The 17,684-nt window shown below is 43.9% G+C and overlaps 2 protein-coding genes across 3 annotated transcripts; both read left to right on the plus strand.

The window, feature by feature from the left end:
- The first annotated feature begins 216 nt into the window (after window positions 1–216).
- Window positions 217–9,029, plus strand: RNASEH1 (ribonuclease H1). Of its 2 annotated transcripts, none has more exons than XM_075086894.1 (8): window positions 217–434; window positions 529–653; window positions 1,189–1,386; window positions 1,971–2,070; window positions 2,552–2,606; window positions 3,717–3,801; window positions 6,420–6,544; window positions 8,557–9,029. In XM_075086894.1, exons 1-8 carry the CDS (start codon window positions 325–327, stop codon window positions 8,641–8,643), a joined length of 885 nt encoding a protein of 294 aa, XP_074942995.1. In that variant the 5' UTR covers window positions 217–324; the 3' UTR covers window positions 8,644–9,029. The 2 variants fall into 2 exon arrangements, with proteins under 2 accessions (XP_074942995.1, XP_074942996.1); XM_075086895.1 differs by having other exon boundaries at window positions 257–434; window positions 1,207–1,386.
- A 726-nt stretch (window positions 9,030–9,755) lies between these two features.
- ADI1 (acireductone dioxygenase 1) lies at window positions 9,756–16,511 on the plus strand. Its single transcript, XM_075086896.1, has 4 exons — window positions 9,756–11,564; window positions 11,807–11,926; window positions 13,525–13,704; window positions 15,043–16,511. Exons 1-4 carry the CDS (start codon window positions 11,445–11,447, stop codon window positions 15,163–15,165), a joined length of 543 nt encoding a protein of 180 aa, XP_074942997.1. The 5' UTR covers window positions 9,756–11,444; the 3' UTR covers window positions 15,166–16,511.
- Window positions 16,512–17,684: the final 1,173 nt, after the last annotated feature.

The raw sequence follows: 17,684 nt of genomic DNA on the forward strand, positions 1-17,684 counted from the left end.
TACACATGTCTAAGCATGAGCCGCCAGCTTCTGTAGGAGGATGCTGTGGGAGACAGTGTCAAAGGCTTTACTAAAGTCCAGGTAGATACAATTATTATGTGGAAAAGCAAAACCAAACCCCAAGCCCTGCGCTTTTCCCGGCAGTCTGGCCCCTCTCGCGGCCCGTAGATCGGCCCTCCGCGGGCGCCGTTCCCTCGCCGGCTGCTGCGCATGCGCAAGAGGTGGCGGCGGGGCGGTGGCGGTGGCGGGGTGTGGCGCAGGGGCCGGGGCCGGGGCCGGTCTGTGGCGGCGGGGCGGGGGCGCGGATGGCGGTGGGGCTGCGCCATGTTGCGGTGGCTCGTGGCGGTGCTCAGTCACTCCTGTTTTGTCTCCAAGGGCGACAGCATGTTTTACGCGGTGCGCAAGGGCCGGCGGACGGGCGTCTTCCGCAGCTGGTGAGGGCCGGGGCCGGGCAGCGCGGGGGCCGCCGCCGGGACGGGCAGGGCGGGCTGGCCCCGGGCCCGCCTCACCCCCGCCCCTGTGTTGCAGGGCGGAGTGTCAGGAGCAAGTGCACAAGTTCCCCTCCGCCAGCTTTAAGAAGTTCGCCACCGAGGAGGACGCCTGGGCCTTCGTGCGCGCCGGCTTCCCGGGGCGGCGGCAGCCCGAGCCGGCAGGTAGCTCCTCCTCCCCCCGCCCGGGAGGGAGGGGAGGGCAGGGCATGGCATGGCATGGCATGGCATGGTATGGCATGGCATGGCATGGCATGGCAGCCCGCCGGGGAAGGGGTCCGCGCCGGCGCAGCGCACCTGGCTCCTGCTCGCACCGGTGTAACAGTGGGGCTTGGGCTAAAGGCGGGCAGCGGCTTCGGCTTAGCCGCCGGCGGAGGCCTGGTACCGGGCGGACTGCGGCGGTGGCCCTGCCCTCCCGACGCAGCCACGGGAGTATTTTTGTAGGTGCTTGGAGAACCTTGCTTGTACCGTGGCGGTTTTAAGGGTCGTTGCATGTGTGTCGTCGCTTCAGTCTGATCTAGGATCAAGAATGACTGGCATACGCTACAGTGGTTTTTGCACAGTAACTTGGGGTGATGTCAGTTAACAGAGTAGCATTGCTGATAGGTGATAACTTGTCTTTAGAAGCAGTTCTTTCAAATAAAGTTTGATCTTGTACGTAGATGAACTTCTTTTTTCTCTCTGCCCTTTCTTTTGGAAGGGGCACACGATCCTCCAGCTGTTACACAGGGAAGTAGCAGTAGCCAGAGAGGGGAAGTAGAAATAAACGTCTTGTGTTGCAATACATGCAAAAGGCCACATGAACAGTCTACAAACGAAGAACACATTGCAAAGCGTGTGAAACACAATGAGGTATTCTCGGTGCCAACAGTCAGCGAAGATAAATTTTCATATATGGGTGAGGTCTTTCGTTATTCCTGTAATTCTTTTCAGTTCTTTGTACTCTTTCATAAGTACACAAGTGTAATTATTGGATAGCTTTTAGGGAGGTTTGTGTGTGGTAGCATCAGGCCCAGCGTAACATTGCTTCTTTTTAAAATGGAAATGTGAGCTGAGATATATTTGTTCATGTTGTCTTTCAGTGTAATTTTAATTGGCTTTAACTAGTATCAACATATAGCTTAACCTAGTCATTACAGGTGTGATTTTTTTTTTTTAATGTGTGTCTGGATTACAGACTATATAAATATACAGATGTAAAGTTGACTGAAGAAGACGGGAACTGTAGTGAGAATATGGAACTTGGGGCAGGGGTGCTTGCTGGGGCTGGCTGATTTGATGCCAGTGAGGGTGTGAAGCTGCAGTGGGACTTTGGGTGTTCGGCATTAGTAACTTATATTACTTCTGTGGTTAACTTTTTGAAGGGCTCTCTGGGGAGGGAGGTTCTGGGGATTAATCTGCTGGCAGACATCTCTTTTTGCTTAAAGAGTCTGTGTCATTGAAGGAGTGCTTGAACTTCTGCTTTTGGTAATTCTTTTGTAGGTGACTTTGCAGTTGTTTATACAGATGGCTGTTGCTCGGGTAATGGCCGTAATAGGGCACGTGCTGGAATAGGTGTCTACTGGGGACCAGGCCACCCTTTGTAAGTAGCTAGATGGATTATCTTTTTTAAAAAAAAATATGTTACTGTTTGTTTTGTGTGTGATTTACAATAACAGCTTCCTTTTGAGTATGAAACCCTGCTCTTGAGACTCATGACAGTACTATGAGACTGGTGACTTGCTGAGGGGAAAAGAGAAATCAGTTTCTTTGGGAGGTGAGAATGTGGGGAAAATCAACAGGAAATAATACTTTAAGGGGCTGAAGCTATAATGCAAGTGATGCAGGAAGTTTTAAAATAGGCATAGTTGTGCACAGAAGACATCAAATGTAATTGCATATTGATGACGGGTCCAAATATGCAGGTTGCACTATGCAAGTGAAAGTTAAAGCTAGCATATCTATTTATCCTCCTTTATAAAAAGAAAAGTAGCTCTCTTGAGTACACATTAGAAAAATAAATACATTATACGCCATTCTGAATATTTGGGGTAACTACTCTACTATTCATTTCTTGGACACAGAAATACCAGTGAAAGACTTCCGGGGCGGCAGACTAATCAGAGAGCAGAAATACATGTAAGTAGTAAATGTCCTAAAATGCTTCTGCATGTTAGACCACATAGCATGCTCATGGCCTTCAGAAACTAATTATGGAGCTGTGAGGGAAGTACAGAAAATACCGTGACTTAGGACTTGAAACAAATAATTCTCTTCAGGTTTTATTGATCTTTGTTGGTTTTGAACAAGGTAGTTCATCTTGAGAATTCCCAAATATCACTGGGCCAAGCACAGCCATTTAAAACAGCCTTGTATTAGGGAAGCCTCGTTCTCAAATCTGTATCCTTTGCGTTTTTAATGTGTATATCTCAGACATCAGGCTGAGGGCTGCTGAGTCACAGTTAAGAGGAAAATTCGCTGCTTATTGTGATAGGATCAGAGCATTGTATCATATTCCTTAGATAAATAAACAATTCTAGGCTCTCAGGAGTAACTTCTATTACTTCTGAAGTAAACCTCTGTTGGCAATAGCAGATTTAGTCTTCCCTTCTCAGCCTAATTCTGGTGCTGCTGCTGTCCTGCACCATGTGTTTGGACGTGAACTGAAATGGGGAATTGATCTGTGTACAGGAAATTCATTTTTGTGAGGAACAAGCAGAGGTGGTGATGATGTGCCAGGGGTCAAACTTGTCACTAAAGAGCTTTTCAGCACTACCTCCAGACCCAGCTACTTCTCCCTCTTATTATATTTCGTAGCACCAAAAACCCCAACAACTCCCCCCACCACCACCTTTTCGGGGTTCCAGACTGTTGGAACTGGTATGAATCCTTAGTCCTCAAAGTTGTGGAGCAAATACCTAAAACTTGGTGTGCAGCTGATAAGAGGCTTTGACAGAAAATTGGGCAGAGCGCTACTCCTTCCGTACGAAGTTGAACATCAGAATGTTTGGGTTGGGTTTTTTTGGCAGTGAAACATAAGTGGTTCCCTGTTTGCCTGATTCATTAGGTGGTCATCAGCATGGGTGATTTTGGGAACCTCTGCTCTAAAGCATGTTGATACTTGTTGATGGAGAGATTACTGTTATATTCTTTATAGGTCTGTGTTAGCATCAGGTACTTTGCTGGTGTTTTAATTGCATGTGTTCAAAATCCCGTTTTGAACTGTGATTCTATTGGCATGTTCTTCAGGCAGCCTGCAAAGCAATAGAGCAAGCGAAGAGTCAAAACATCAAGAAACTGATTATCTACACTGATAGCAAGTTCACTATTAATGGTACGTTAATTATTTTAGTTTTCATGATTCCTAAAGACACACTGCGCGCTATTTCATTACATAAGGCCCACAGAACATACTGAGTGCTGGGGAGATGGGTATAAGGAAAAGAATGCAAAACTTATTTCAGTACTCATGACTGCTTGGGGAGAAGCCTTGGAATATTATGGGGATCACCTGCTAACTGCATGAAATATGAGTAGAGACAAAGTGCCTGTTACAGTAAAGGCTGACAGAAGTAACTACAGGATTTTTGTCTTAAGGCATTCAGTATGACCCACAGTCTGGAAAAAAATGGTCATGTATACTCTGTTAAGGATGTACTCAGGAAAGTACACAGAATTTTTTTGCTTTGCTTGGATTGGAGAGGCTGTCTTAATACACACGAAGTACAGTCAAGTTTCTTCACTTTTTACATGTAGACTACACTTTCAAGCTTTGAGGCGATCCTAGAAGACTAGCTAGAGATGATATGCGCTCAAGAGTGTGTATTTAAAGTTTCACCTTCATTCAGAGAGATGGCAAATTAAATTTTATTCCCTATAAATACTATATGAAGCAGCCAGTATGACTAAATTTCTGAATAAAACTTCTTCCTCTTTCCCCGAGATCTTCCGATTTTACTCCTGTGATAATTTGGAGCTGCATAAGTATTTTCCTTTGTATTTCACATTGTTACGAAGGGCGTGTAAGTGTTTGCTGTTTCCAGATCACTTGGAGTTGGCTTTTCAGGTTTTCTTTGTGTGTATTTTTTTGTTAATAACATTGAACAAAAACTTACTGCAACTTTTGATTGAAAATTAAATGTTACACTTCAACACTTTGGTTTTTCTTGTTGGGGAGGAATGTGAGTATCTTGTTCTTAGCATAACTGCCTATACCTGAGTGCTAACACTGAAAGTAATTCTGTTTCGTTGGCTGTTATTAATAAAGCATATAAATGGTTTGTGTGTTAAAAAAATCTGCATATCTTTTCCTCCAAATAAGTCATTCTGCTTTCCAGAAGCCCCTCTTACTTTTGCAAGTGTAGGAGTGTGGAAGAAGAGCATCTGGCTTTTTCCTTTTTCAGGTCACTCATGTTTAGAAGTAAAGCAAAACTTTCCTTGAAAAACTCTGATGTCACCTTGAGTGGCAATACCCTAAGAAGGAGAGAAAGCTACTGAGTAGGACTAAATGACTGCTAGTCAAGGAAGGAGTTGCTGGAACTGTCACTTGCTGCTTGTTTCAGTTCTGTTTGCATGTGCATGAAAGAGGTTCTGTCCAGAAGTGAAAAGTGTCGAGGGTTTGTGCTCTGTCCTCCTGATTTCAGTTTGTACCTTGAGGACAGGATTTTCCATTGCTTCTCCCTGAGGATATTCTGGTAAATCTTTCATTTCAGCAGCTTATTTTCCCCAAAAAAATGAGATATAGCATTTCCTATAGGAGTAGAATGTGTGTGGGTTTTTTTTTTTTGTTTGAGTGTTGTTTTTTATTTGGTTTTTTTAGTCTCTCCTAGAAGCATTCTGAAAAATGGAATAGTAAAAGGAAGTGTCTCTTCTGTTCAGGACTGGCTGTTGCATGCAGATCAATAGAACCCAAGTGCATAATTTGTTGCCAGAAGCAAGTTGTTTGAAGCATTAAGGAGCAAAGAAACATCATCGCAGTTCTTTGCTGTGTGGGAGAAAAGTGTATACCATCTTGTCTGTGAAATTGGTGTTATAAAGGAGGAAAAGTTGCTGTGTCAGATAAAATTCCTCTTAAACTTAGGTGTGAGACTTAAGTGTGAGGGAGGAAAAGAATCTTTAAGTGCATTGTCTTGGTCTCTTTGTTTTTGCTTGCAGTTTGCTTTTGTGTTTTGGATCACTGACATGCAGGGTTCACTCATGTTTGATCAAAGTTATTTTGTAAATGTGTCCAGGAGTTATTTTTCTAAAATATCAGAGAAGGAGGTTTGCAATTAAGTATAAATGGGTGTGGTTTGGTTTTTTGGAGGTTTTGTGTTCGAGATTGGTGATTCTCTGTTTGGTTCAGGTCGGTATGTCATGAGAGCAGTAAGGATGTCTTACATTGTCAGGACCAGCAAAGATACTTAAAAACAAAAAAAGGGAAGATCCTTATTTAAGGAGTAACGTAGTAAATTTTCTGGCCAGCAAGGGATAGCCACAATGTTAAATCTTGTTCTGTGGAAATCTGCTTACATGGTCCTTCTCTGAAGGATTCTGTTTAGTGTGCTGAAACCATAAGACAGGTGGCAATCTGTTTTTCCTCTATGCACGTGTTTCTTCTCAATTTCTCAAAACAAATAAAAACATAGATTTGTTCTAGCTCACTGTACCATCAAGCAAATCCTTAGCTTCAGTTTATTGACGTTCACGTGGCAATTTTGTGTGTAATGCACTTAGAAAATTGTGGTCTAAATATCTGTTTTGGAAAAAATGTTTGGGAAACTTAAGTAATAATGGAAAAACACAATCCTGAAAGACAGTAGTAGAGAACCAAACAAGATTATCTATCTTAACTGTCTTTGCCTGAGACTTTCTTTGTACAGAGTTAATGTCTTGTTACAAGGCTGTTTGCTCCATTGTGATCCTTGCTGGCTTCTTTAATAGCATTTTTATGGTAATGCTCCCTTTGCATAGGTATTACGAGCTGGGTTGACAACTGGAAAACAAATGGCTGGAGAACAAGTTCAGGAGGAAGTGTAATAAATAAAGAAGATTTTGAAAAACTTGATAATCTATCAAAAGGCATAGAAATTCAATGGGTAAGCACCTCATTTCTTATTCTTAATGTCACCTTAAACGTGCTTCTTGTAAAAACTTACAAATACAACTATACCTAAGAATTGTATAGAGCATAATATTGTACATCCATAAGTAAACCCCTAAATACAGAGAAGCTGCTTGGTTTATTTAAAGCAAATAAGCAATGTAACCTAGGCTCTTGGAACCAGTATTTAATTTATTAAAATGCATGTTTATATTTGTTTTCGTTCTCTCATTACTCTACAGAAAATGCCTACAATAATTATTTTTAGTTTGTTGGTACTGTTAGTAGATGAAATTTCTGTTCCTGGAGATCTAAGCTTAAAAAATAACTGTGTCTTTTTGAGTCATAGCTTATTTTCTGGATTTGCTTTTCAGAACTCTTAAGATGCTGGTTCGTTCATGTAACTCAATCACATGAGTGTCTTTAAACTGGGAAAATTGAGTATAACCCTAAATAAACTAACTCTAGTTTTCTGTACCTTAGCTGTGGGGTTTTTTTTTCCGAGAAAGCTGGGCGCAAAAAGGTCTCTAAAATTCCCATTTTAAAGTTTTAAGTTGTGTCACTCTCCAGTAAAGAAGTAAAACAACTTCTGTACAGGTATTCCTGGTAAAATGTATTTTTCTGTAACTTCTAACGTCAGTGTAAACAATGTAGGGGATATCTTCCCTCCCCTCCTTCTAAATTTTACTCTAATTGTGGTATAAGACTACTGATTCTAGAAATAGATCTCTGTACCACTGGCTGCTAATGGCATATTTATTGGGCTTCCGCCTTCACTCTGTAGGAAACAGGATATAAAGACATAGATCTTTAATGTGCTCTTCTCTATGGCAAATCTATTGCAGATACTCTTCCATTCATGTTGTTCTGTGTTCCCAAGTTGGCAACGCAATTTAAAGGTTGATTAGATTTTATATAACTCCTCCTATTGTCTATTGAGGAGAAGAAAGTGTAAAAATTTAAAACTAAGACCACAGTTCAGCTGTCCTTAGAGTATTTTACATAATAAAGAAAACTCTTGTTGCTTTATGCTTTATGCTTCTTACACCTGAATCTCTTACACTTGGGAATAGTTTTATTTTAGGGTGTGTGCACCTCCTCGTCTCCTCCTTCCCTGACCCTGGTATCTGTAGAGTTGTTTCTCTTCCATATTCTCACTCCTCTCTCCAGCTGCTGTGCACCATTTTAACCCTTTCTTAAATTTGTAATCCCAGAGGAGCCACCAGCTTTGCTGATGGGCTCAGCTGTGTCCTGCAGTGGGTCCATTTTGGAGCCAGCTGGAACTGCCCCCCAGATGTGGGGGCAGCCCCTGGTGTCTTCTGACAGAGGCCACCTCTGTAGCCCCCCACCTGCCACCAAAACCTTGCTGTGTAAACCAAATACCTTCTCGCACGCTCTTCATGCTTGGCCCTGCTCAGATCTCCTCAAATAGCAAGCATGATTTTCTTCCTCTCCTTTCTCCCCCATGCTTTTCCACCCTTTCTTCTGACAAGGATGGGCTTAGATTTGGAAGTATTTTCAGTTCCTAACTGAAGGATGGACAGCTAAGACAACCAAAACCTGATTCTTTTCATACCCTATTTCTGTATCCTTAAGTGAGTGCTGTAACCACCAAGGTTGTTAGTGGCATAGAGGTCTCTGGCTTTCTGGGAAAATATTAACTTGTTTTAAGTACTGACTGCAGGTATGTTTTTTCTCTGTTGTCTCAAAGTGGGAATTTTGAGTTGGAGCTGTTGTCTGCATTTCTTAAAGGTTAGCTTAGGTGGTCCTTATCCAGTTCCCTACTTACCATAAAGATGGCTTTCACAATTTGGCAAGACTTTCGTAGAGGAAGGGAGACTATGAACATTCCTGGGAAGAACACATAAGGACTAAATGTGAGGAGAGGGCCTCTAAGGAGGTGCTACTGTACTATGAATGAAAGGGTGTTGCCTGACCCAATTTCATGTATGTACCTTTTTCTTGATTTCCTGCATGTCTAACACTCCTATACTTTTGTCCTAACAGATGCATATTCCTGGTCATGCTGGCTTCCAAGGAAATGAAGAAGCTGATAGACTAGCAAGAGAAGGAGCTAGTAAGAAAAAGTCCTGATGTACTGGGACTAGAGACTGTTGCAGTGGAAGGAAAAGGACTGATGTAACAGTGACAACTTGAACTGCTGTAATTGTTTCGGAGTTGGAACTTTGAATTGTACTTATTACTGGCCTGAAGTGTATATACCAACTTCTGGGGAGAAAAAAAACCCCACGTTTTCTTCTATAGCATTTGTTTTACAAATAAGTCGATATTTAGTTGATGATACAGAGCGTTTGCTTTTTCTCCATCTTACTGAAGGGCCGCAGTCAGTGATTTTAGCTGTCTTGTAGACTTCTGAATTCACTGTGGAGACAGACTTCTGAAGAAATAATATTAAATCTTTATCCTAAGTATTCTGCATCTTCCTGTTAGTGAAATAAATTAATTTTTTTGTACAGAGATATATATTAACTGCCAAAAATATTTGGGGTTGGGGGGCTTTGGGGTTTGTTGGTTTGGTAAGAGGTCAGTGACCGAACAAAGAGGTGTCCATTAACATTCATTGGCATTCTGGTGCTAGCAGTAACCACTCTACAGGTGAGCTTGAAACACACCTGTGCCTCACAGCATCATCAGTTACAGCATCTGCAGACTTCTTCACACTACTACTTCCTTTGCAAGGTAGCACGAACAAACTAAAAAGCCAGGTCACAAGAAAGCTTGAGCAATGAATTTTTACTGTTCTCTTTCCAGCTGCTTAATGTCCATGCTCTTTGTTTCTGGCTTCCTGTTTCCATTAAGTAATTTTTTATGCATACTTGTTCTCATTAGCGTTGTTAGTTAGACTTCAGTGTTGTCCCAAAGGTAATAGTTGGCCACTTTATCTGAAATGGAACTGGAAGGTGATCAGCTTCTCCAGATCTTCTGGATGTCAAGGGTTTGACTTTTTTTTTTTACCTCTCCAGTCAATGATGAGATTAATGGAATGGCTAATGTGCACTTGAATTAGAGAGTAATTACCAGTAATCAAGAGTTTTCTTTTCTGTGCATCTATATGGGAAGAGCAAACAGGTTTGGTGTGTTACCTTTGTCAACTTCTTTGTAAGGTACCTTCATAGCAATGAATAGTAGGGCATAAATTAGAAGTCGCTGAATTTTTTTTGTATTTGTTGATTGCTGTGCAGAATGGTAGAGCTGCTGAAGCTTGATGTCTTAATAGTTCTCATGCATTATAATATCTTTATTGAGGCAAAGTGTGAGCTCTTACATATTTAGTTGTATGAATTATGATAGAATGAGGAAACTGGCTAGCTAGTAGTTAAAAATGAGTGACGTTTATTTGTTTTCTCTCATCCAAAACTGCACAGTAAAGCTCATCTAGGGGTAAGGTAGGGCACTGATTAGATTTTTCCCCTCAGCTTCTTTTGTGTATATGCACATAATTATCCATCTGCTTGTTTATTTTAGAAGTTTGGCTTGAAAGAGAACACCCCATCATCCCTGATCGGATCTCTAGTTGGGGCAGAACAGTGTGACAAACAACATACTGAAGAGGTGGCATCTGATCATCTGCCTATCATATATCTCCAGTTAAACATGTAGATCCTATTTACTGTATGAAAACCTGTATTTTTTTTAAGCAGCAGCTTTGGAAAAAAAAAAGGGTAGATAGCAGTGGGCAAATCATAACATCAGTGTAGTACTGAATTTAAGCAACTTTACCTACCTGAATCTAATAGGTAGATTATAATAGGAAATCTAACAGGGAAGAGTTTTATGTTAATTTGATACCATTATTCATTCTTACCCTGGAAATTCAGGACAGAAGAAGGCTGAGGGGAAAGTTACAAGATTAAGGCTGATTAAAGGTTTGAAAGCTAATAATGCTTCTTAACTGGACCTAACGGGTCAAGGACCCACAGAAGATGTTGACCATTCAAGTCATGCTTTTCAGGGAGCTGCAATTTCAGGAGGGTATTGTCATTTAGCAGCTGTGACATTTGATGGATAGGCATTGAACTTCTGACTGGGTTTGTATGTGCTTCTAAAAATGTGGACAATACCAGCATTAGACCCGCTTATCTGTCATGCTATGGGACTTGCAATTACATTTATCCAGAGTTGATAACCAGTAGTGCTTATACATTGAATACTGTACATTAAAGGGATCTAGTAACATTTCTAAGAATCTGAGAAATGGAGGTTAAGACAAGACATTTTGGCAAGTATGAAACTCTTCTTTTTAGGAAGAAAAATATTTAAGGGGGGATTGTTTCTTTTTCAGTTGTTACTCCATCCTTAATCACGATTAGGTGGCTGTTGGTTTATTTACTGTACAGAATCACGTAACCATACAGAATTGCAGAACTGTGGAGGCTGGAGGTGATGGCCGCAGCACGTCTTGTCCACCCCAGCTCAAGCAGGTCACCCAGACCAGGTGTCTCAGGGTGTGAGTGTCTCCATGGATGGAGACAAGACAAGGTTTCTGGGCAGTGTGTCTAACCACTCTACTTTTTTTTATTTCTCCACATTGTAGGGTTGCAACTTAGGTCTTTGAGGCTCAGGCTTACTGGTAAATGCACTCAGACCATTACTGCCAGGGTGGACTAGATGTGGACGCGATCGCTGTTGAAGCCAGGCGTGACGCGTGCTGTAGCCAGCGCCTACCCGAGAGGGCTCCTGCGGGTGAGGAGCCCCTGCCCGAGCAGGTGTGCCGGGGGGAGCCCGGAGCCGCGCCTGCTGCCCGCGGCGCCCCGCTCGGCCTGTTCGGAGCGGCAAATGGCGCCCGCTCGGGGCTCTCCCCATAGGCTGGCTCTGCGGGGCCCGGCCCAGCCGCGGGGAGCGCCCAGCCCGGCCCAGCGGCGAGCGGCGGCGGGATGGTGGAGGCCTGGTACATGGACGAGTCCGCGGGGGACCAGCGGGCGCCCCACCGCCTGCGGCCCAACCGCCCCGTCAGCCTGCAGCAGCTGCGCCGCCTCGGCGTCGTCTACCGCAGGGTGAGTGCCCGGGGCGGCCGGGGGGAGCTGGCGCTGGCGGCGGGGCCGTGCGGGGCCTCGGCGGGGCTGGCGGCGGCGGGCCGGGCCTGGGCGGACTACCCGCGGGCCGGGGGAGCCCTGTGGAGCGGGGCGGGCCTGGGCGCTGCTCGCCCCGGGAGGTCGGCGGAATGGCGTCCGAAGCAACTGTGTCTGATCGCATGCATTTCTTTATTTATTTATTTATTTCCCTGGCTAACTTTCAGTTGGATGCTGATAACTATGAGACTGATCCGTGTCTGAAAGAGATTCGGAGGGCGGAAAATTATTCTTGGATGGATATAATAACCATACATAAAGACAAGCTTCCAAATTATGAGGAAAAGGTAAGCATGTCTTTGCTTTGAACAAGGATCTGCACGCTCAACTCTACCGCTAGAGTGTGCGGCCAGCTTCTCAGACACCTGTGTGCCCTGAGCAGGGGCACAAAGATGAGATTTCCATGTGTAAAACACATTATCTGCTAAAGTCATTAACATTAGAAAAACAGTTTTGATATTATTTTAGAAAGAGCAAGAGGCCTTTGGCTTCTGTAGATTCCCTTCAAAAGTTTTAAGGATAGTTTCCATCCGTGTGTCATTTCAAAACTAAGATTCCTACCAGAAGAGCCTGGCTGATGCTGACCTGTCCTGGGAGAGCCTCCCCGGGATGAAGGCAGGTGGTTGCCAGCTGGGCATGGGCTTTGAAGGCTGGAATATCCTAATGGCTGCTTGCCAAATATGTCTTTTCAAAGTGAATGCCAACTTTGTGGAATTGGAGGGGCGCATTCCCTGTACAGGATTTTAATTTTTTTTTTTTTTACCTTAGGAAGCTGGTGCCTTGGCTATTTTGTAATGGCTGAATGCAAATGGTGCCAGGCTCTCATATCAGCCTCCTAGAAGGAGCTTTCTCCTCCCCGCCTCTGGGTGCTGGCATCCTGCCCTGATCTGAGGACAGCAACCTGGTGGCAATTCCATGTTTTCATTAAGTTTCCATTTACCAGTTTGTTTTAAGCCCATTGTGTTATACTGGTTTTAAATTGATGAGAAGTTGAGTTAGGTAGTAACTCAGATTGCCTGGGTGGGCTCTGCCTGACACAAAAACAGGCTGTTACTGACAGGGCATATGGCCTGGCCTTTTGCTCACCTTGCCATGCTGGATCAGTACTGCCTGAGGGACACCTGCACCAGTGTAGCTAAACAGCATCCAGGCCGGAGCAGGTGATAGTACCTGGCATTGCACTGCTTTCTGTGTGCTAACCTGCTCAGGTCTCTGTTAACTGGACCTTTAAAGCATGTTTTGTTCTGTGCTGTGAAATGTACAAAGAATTCACCATTCCGGAAAAAACAAGAATGTTGCTGCTGCTGCCTGGGAGGAAAGAGCCTGGAGCTGGGGCTTGCTGCATGGGGGCAGGCGTGACGTGCTGTTTACATCAGATTGCCATAGGTGGGCCACGTTTGGCAATAACTGGATTTTCACATTAGTCTGTGGGGCTAATTCAGCCCTACACCAGTTTAAAAGAGGGGGAATAATCTGTAGCTCTGTTTTATTTTTGTGCCTCAGGAAAAAAAAAAAAGGCACAAAATGATCAAGCTGAACTACTGCAAGGACCAAATCTTGCGGTGGGAAGCTTTACCCACCTCTCTCTCAAATGGGTGTCAGCATTACTGTTATTCAGAGACTGGTTATGTACAGCTATAGCTGCTGTTCCTTGCCAGAGAAACTCCTGTCTTCCAACAGACATGTAACAGCCTACTTAGAATTGTTCTGAGACAGGGTCTGGCTGGCTGGATTGGCCATTTTAACCATGTTGGTATCATATGTTAGGGTAACTGCGCTGTGATTTAACTTTGAAAGCCTTTGCCTGATCTGCCACATGTTTCTAGCAGATTCCTTTGCAGTTTTTCTGTGTTCGGTAGTTTTAAGTAATACTTGCTCTTCCTAGATAAAAACATTTTATGAAGAACACTTACACCTAGATGATGAAATCCGCTACATCTTAGATGGATCTGGCTATTTTGATGTTCGAGACAAGGATGACAAATGGATCCGGATTTCCATGGAAAAAGGAGACATGATAACCCTCCCCGCCGGCATATATCACCGATTTACACTGGATGAGAACGTATGTTGTTATAGATTACTGTAAACTTTGATGACAAATCGATGCGAGTATATATCACATTAGTGCCCCGAGACTTGCAGTTCATTAGCAAAACATATTAAATATGAAGTAGGTACATGAAAAATACTAAATAATTCATAGCGTCTGAACCTTTCATCTCCAGGTCACAAATCCAGCTTCCTCTCATCAGCTGTAACTGCAAGTCATTGCCATGTGATATCCGTAGCATATCCTACGTGACAGTGGTGTGAGCGCCAAGCCCTGTGGCTGTCCCTCCCACAATTGCCCCTGCTGTTGGCTGAGATGTAGATGGATTCTTCTGCGTTGCCTTGTTACATATCTTAGTGGGGATAGACAGAGCATATCTGTGTCCAGCAGTGGTATTTTTCATGAGTGCTAAATTAGGCTTCAGTGAAAGAAGGATTTCAGAGTCCAGAGCCACTATTTGGAGTGTCAGGGGTTATGGGTTGAATTTGCAAGAAGTCTTAAATGTTTGTCCACTTCGGGAACTGTAGTCCAGAAGCGCCATCTTCAAAGTAAATTCTTCAAGTACTACTAGAACCTTGCATTTTGCAGCCAAGTTCTTTTAGTACCTAACTTTATTTTTGATGTTGCTGAGCACTTTTGTGCAAGATAAGCACTTAGCAATGTTTACAAGATAGGCAGAGTCTAAACCTGCAGTGTAGTGGTCAGGAGAGGAGAGTTCCCCATAACTCAGTGGTTAGAGCACTTCTGCAGGATGTAAAATCCCATTTTCTGCTGCCACAACTGTACCTCACACCTGGCATACTTCTGGCTAGCTGGTGGCGGGGCTGTTCCTTTTCCTTTTGGAATCTGGAGACTTTTGACTTCCCACAGCATTATTTTTTGGCTAGTTTATGCACTTTCCATTCAGCTTTTGTGGCGGTCACTTTGAAGCCTCTAGTATTCCTCAGTCATTGTGTAGCCATCTTGGGTATTCTGATTGCTGTTGTTTGACTAAACAAGTAGGATTTAGGTGCTGCACTGCTCAGTTTGTGGATCCAGTGCAAAATGATTTGCATAAGGCAGGAGTTTTTGGTTTCTTTGACGCAGGGCGAAGCACTGTCTCTGCCCTGACCTGAGGCGCTGGTTGTGATACAATATATCACTGCATAGGTACAAATTCTCCCACTGCAGTAGCTGGGAGCAGGAACAGCAGCATAGTGGGACAATTTTCTGGAACACGTGAAGCTTTTGGTCCATCTTGAAATGGTTTCAGAAATTGCTGCAGAAGTACAAATGAAACCATTAACTTCAGAACTGGGATCCCATGGAAAGGAGCTCTTAAATTACTTGTGACTTCTTGTTCTTTGACAGAATTATGTGAAGGCAATGAGGCTGTTTGTTGGAGAACCCGTCTGGACAGCATACAACAGGCCAGCTGATGATTTGCCTGCTCGGAAACAGTATATGAGCTTTTTGGATGAAGAAGCACAGTAATGGTGTCTGAGACCCGATGGGTGGAACAGCCTGAAGCCCTGTCAGAATAAATGTGACTACTAGCTTTTCACTGATTAGACTTCTACTTACGTATACACTTAGCATCACAGAATTATAGAAGAAGTTGGGTTGAAAGGTCATTTGGAGGTCATCTAGTCCAACCTGCTGTGACGTATCAGGCCAACTTCAAAGCAAGACTAAGTTGCTCAAGACCTTGAGGTTTGGAAACCTCTGGTGGTGGAGGTTCCACAGTCTGGGTGCCCATTCTAGCACTTAGCTGCTCTTGTGGGCAAGCATTTGTTCTTTGTGGCCAACTCCCTGGTTGCAGCTTGCGATTGTTGTCTCTTGCCCTTTCACTGAGTGCCTCAGAAGAGTCTGTCTGAATTATCCGCAGTCCCTTCTGTAGTGGGACACTGTAGTTGGGTCTCCTTTCAGCCTTCTCCAGGCTACACAAAGCAGTGTCCTTAGGTGGGCGTTCTGCACCCCAAGTTGTTAAGGAAGATGTTCAACACATTTTGCCCTAGTTTTGACTACTGAGAAATGTCACGTGTAACCACTTGACAGTTAGACTTGAACCACTGGCTGTTTTGAGCTTGATGGTCCAGAAGTTTTTCACCCACCTTGTAGTTCATATCCTCCGTCTGGCTCCCAGGCTACTGTGGGACACGCTGTTGAAAGCCTTTCTGTGGTCAAGGTGAATGACATCTGCTGTTTCCCTTCTGCCACAGAGCCAGTCCGTGCCTCCTAGATGGCAGTCAGGATGGGCAGGCAGAACGTGCCCTTAGTAAATTGGTGTTGACTGGTTGTTCCCTGTCACCTGGTATTTTGTGTGCCTGGAGTGGCACACAATTCTTATTCTGTAATTTTCCTGGGGACTGAAGTGAGGCTGACTAGCCCATAGTTCCCCAGATCCCCTTTCTTGCCTTTTTGAAGGTGGCAGTATCGTTTACCTTTTTCTGGTCAAAAAGGTTTTCATGATCTCTGTGACCTTTCCAAGATGCCTGCAGCCTTGCAGTGACATTACCTAGTTGCACTGACAGTTGCTCAGGAATCCATCTTCTAACCTTTTTTCCCCTTGGTATTTCTGGCAGGTAGAATTGGGAGAGGTGGGCTACATTAGTATTCATTCTGCTCTGAATCCATGCTAATGAACTATGTAGGATTCTATTTTTAATTAAAGAAAATAAACCCTGCTTCATTCTTGTCTAAAAATGTTCATAAGAAATTTGCATAATCGGCATTTTAGTATGCAGCTTCCCAAGTTCTGCCCTGGTACATAAAGCTGTGGTTTTCTGTCAGTAAAATGTAGCAATTTTCTGAGTTATTAATAAAATTACTTTGACTTGGGTATGTTGTTGGGTAGTTTGGTTTTTTCCCCCCTTTGTGCTGACATTAAGGACACATTGAACAACAGTGTCACTGTAATTGTTAATCAGCTTTTATTCCTTGTACTGCGACTGACTTGTTTTGTAACACAGGACAAACTGTTAACTGCGTGCCTCGGTGCCTTTTGCTGCGAGACGGAGAAGAGCAGACTTACCCACGCTGATCCAGTTCTCAGTAAACACCTTGCAGTTACATAGGACATGCAGCTCCTCAGCAGTGGGCACCAAAGTATTTTGGCATGAAGTTGTTCGTTTCAATGCCGAATTATGTCAGCTGCGCAGAGGTACTGCCTGCTCCAGCTCCCCCTGGGTGAGGGGGAGAGCATGGGCTCTGCATTGGTGGCAGCTTGTGTGCAGATTTCAGCTAGATACAACGCAAACTCCTGTCTTGCAGTTTACTGAATAACCACAAGTGTAGAAAGAAGATGAAACCTCGGCTTATGCGAATTTTCCTAAGGTAGCAGGCAGTAGATAATGTACCTTTCCCACTCTTCTTCTTATGGGTGTAGGACACAGCCCTCCTTCATCAAGCAACGTTTTCCTCATTTTGTAGCGGCATTCCTTCTGACCATTTTCAGGTGCTTTTTTTTCTTTAAAAGTCTTTCTGGAAACAAAGTTGCAATTTTGAAGCGAAACTGCACTAGCTTTTATCTTAAAAGTTGGAGAAAGTGAGTAAAAAAGGCATGTGTTTCCTGCCCCAGAGTCTTGCCTTGCAAGCTGGGTGAGACGCCAGTGGAGGCTGGATTTGTGGGAGGGGGTGCAGGCACAGCCCACGCTTGTAAAATGCAAGTGCACGCAGCGCTCCATTCGGCCTGTATGGGCTTTTGTGCAGTGGTTCATAAGCCTGGCTGAGAGACCAGTGCTACTGGCAAATGCAAAGTTTAATTATAGCCAGGCACAGAGCAGCGGGTAGGCTTGCGTGGCTGCTGTGCCATGACACTTCACGTGCCTCACCGGTTCAGGGATTTGTGTGCTGTTTGCCTGGGAGCAGCACTCAAGTGTTGCCTGGTACAGCACGCTGGGGCATCCTGGTCGCAGTATAAACTTTGGGGATTTTTTTTAAAGTACAGCTACAGGAGTAAATGACAGTTACTGCCTGTGGCAAGTTTTATTTCTTTGACACATATGCCACAG

Source organism: Phalacrocorax aristotelis, chromosome 3 (assembly GCF_949628215.1).
Source record: "Phalacrocorax aristotelis chromosome 3, bGulAri2.1, whole genome shotgun sequence".
Taxonomy (NCBI): Eukaryota; Metazoa; Chordata; class Aves; order Suliformes; family Phalacrocoracidae; genus Phalacrocorax; species Phalacrocorax aristotelis.

Bases quoted from the DNA above. Each gene is read 5' to 3' on its own strand.
- RNASEH1 (XM_075086894.1), top strand. From the start codon at position 325: ATGTTGCGGTGGCTCGTGGCGGTGCTCAGTCACTCCTGTTTTGTCTCC. The intron at 2,607-3,716 runs GTAAGTAGTAAA...CATGTTCTTCAG, and splicing joins ATCAGAGAGCAGAAATACAT to GCAGCCTGCAAAGCAATAGA. The intron at 6,545-8,556 runs GTAAGCACCTCA...TTGTCCTAACAG, and splicing joins AAGGCATAGAAATTCAATGG to ATGCATATTCCTGGTCATGC.
- ADI1 (XM_075086896.1), top strand. From the start codon at position 11,445: ATGGTGGAGGCCTGGTACATGGACGAGTCCGCGGGGGACCAGCGGGCG. The intron at 11,565-11,806 runs GTGAGTGCCCGG...GCTAACTTTCAG, and splicing joins TCGGCGTCGTCTACCGCAGG to TTGGATGCTGATAACTATGA. The intron at 11,927-13,524 runs GTAAGCATGTCT...TGCTCTTCCTAG, and splicing joins TTCCAAATTATGAGGAAAAG to ATAAAAACATTTTATGAAGA.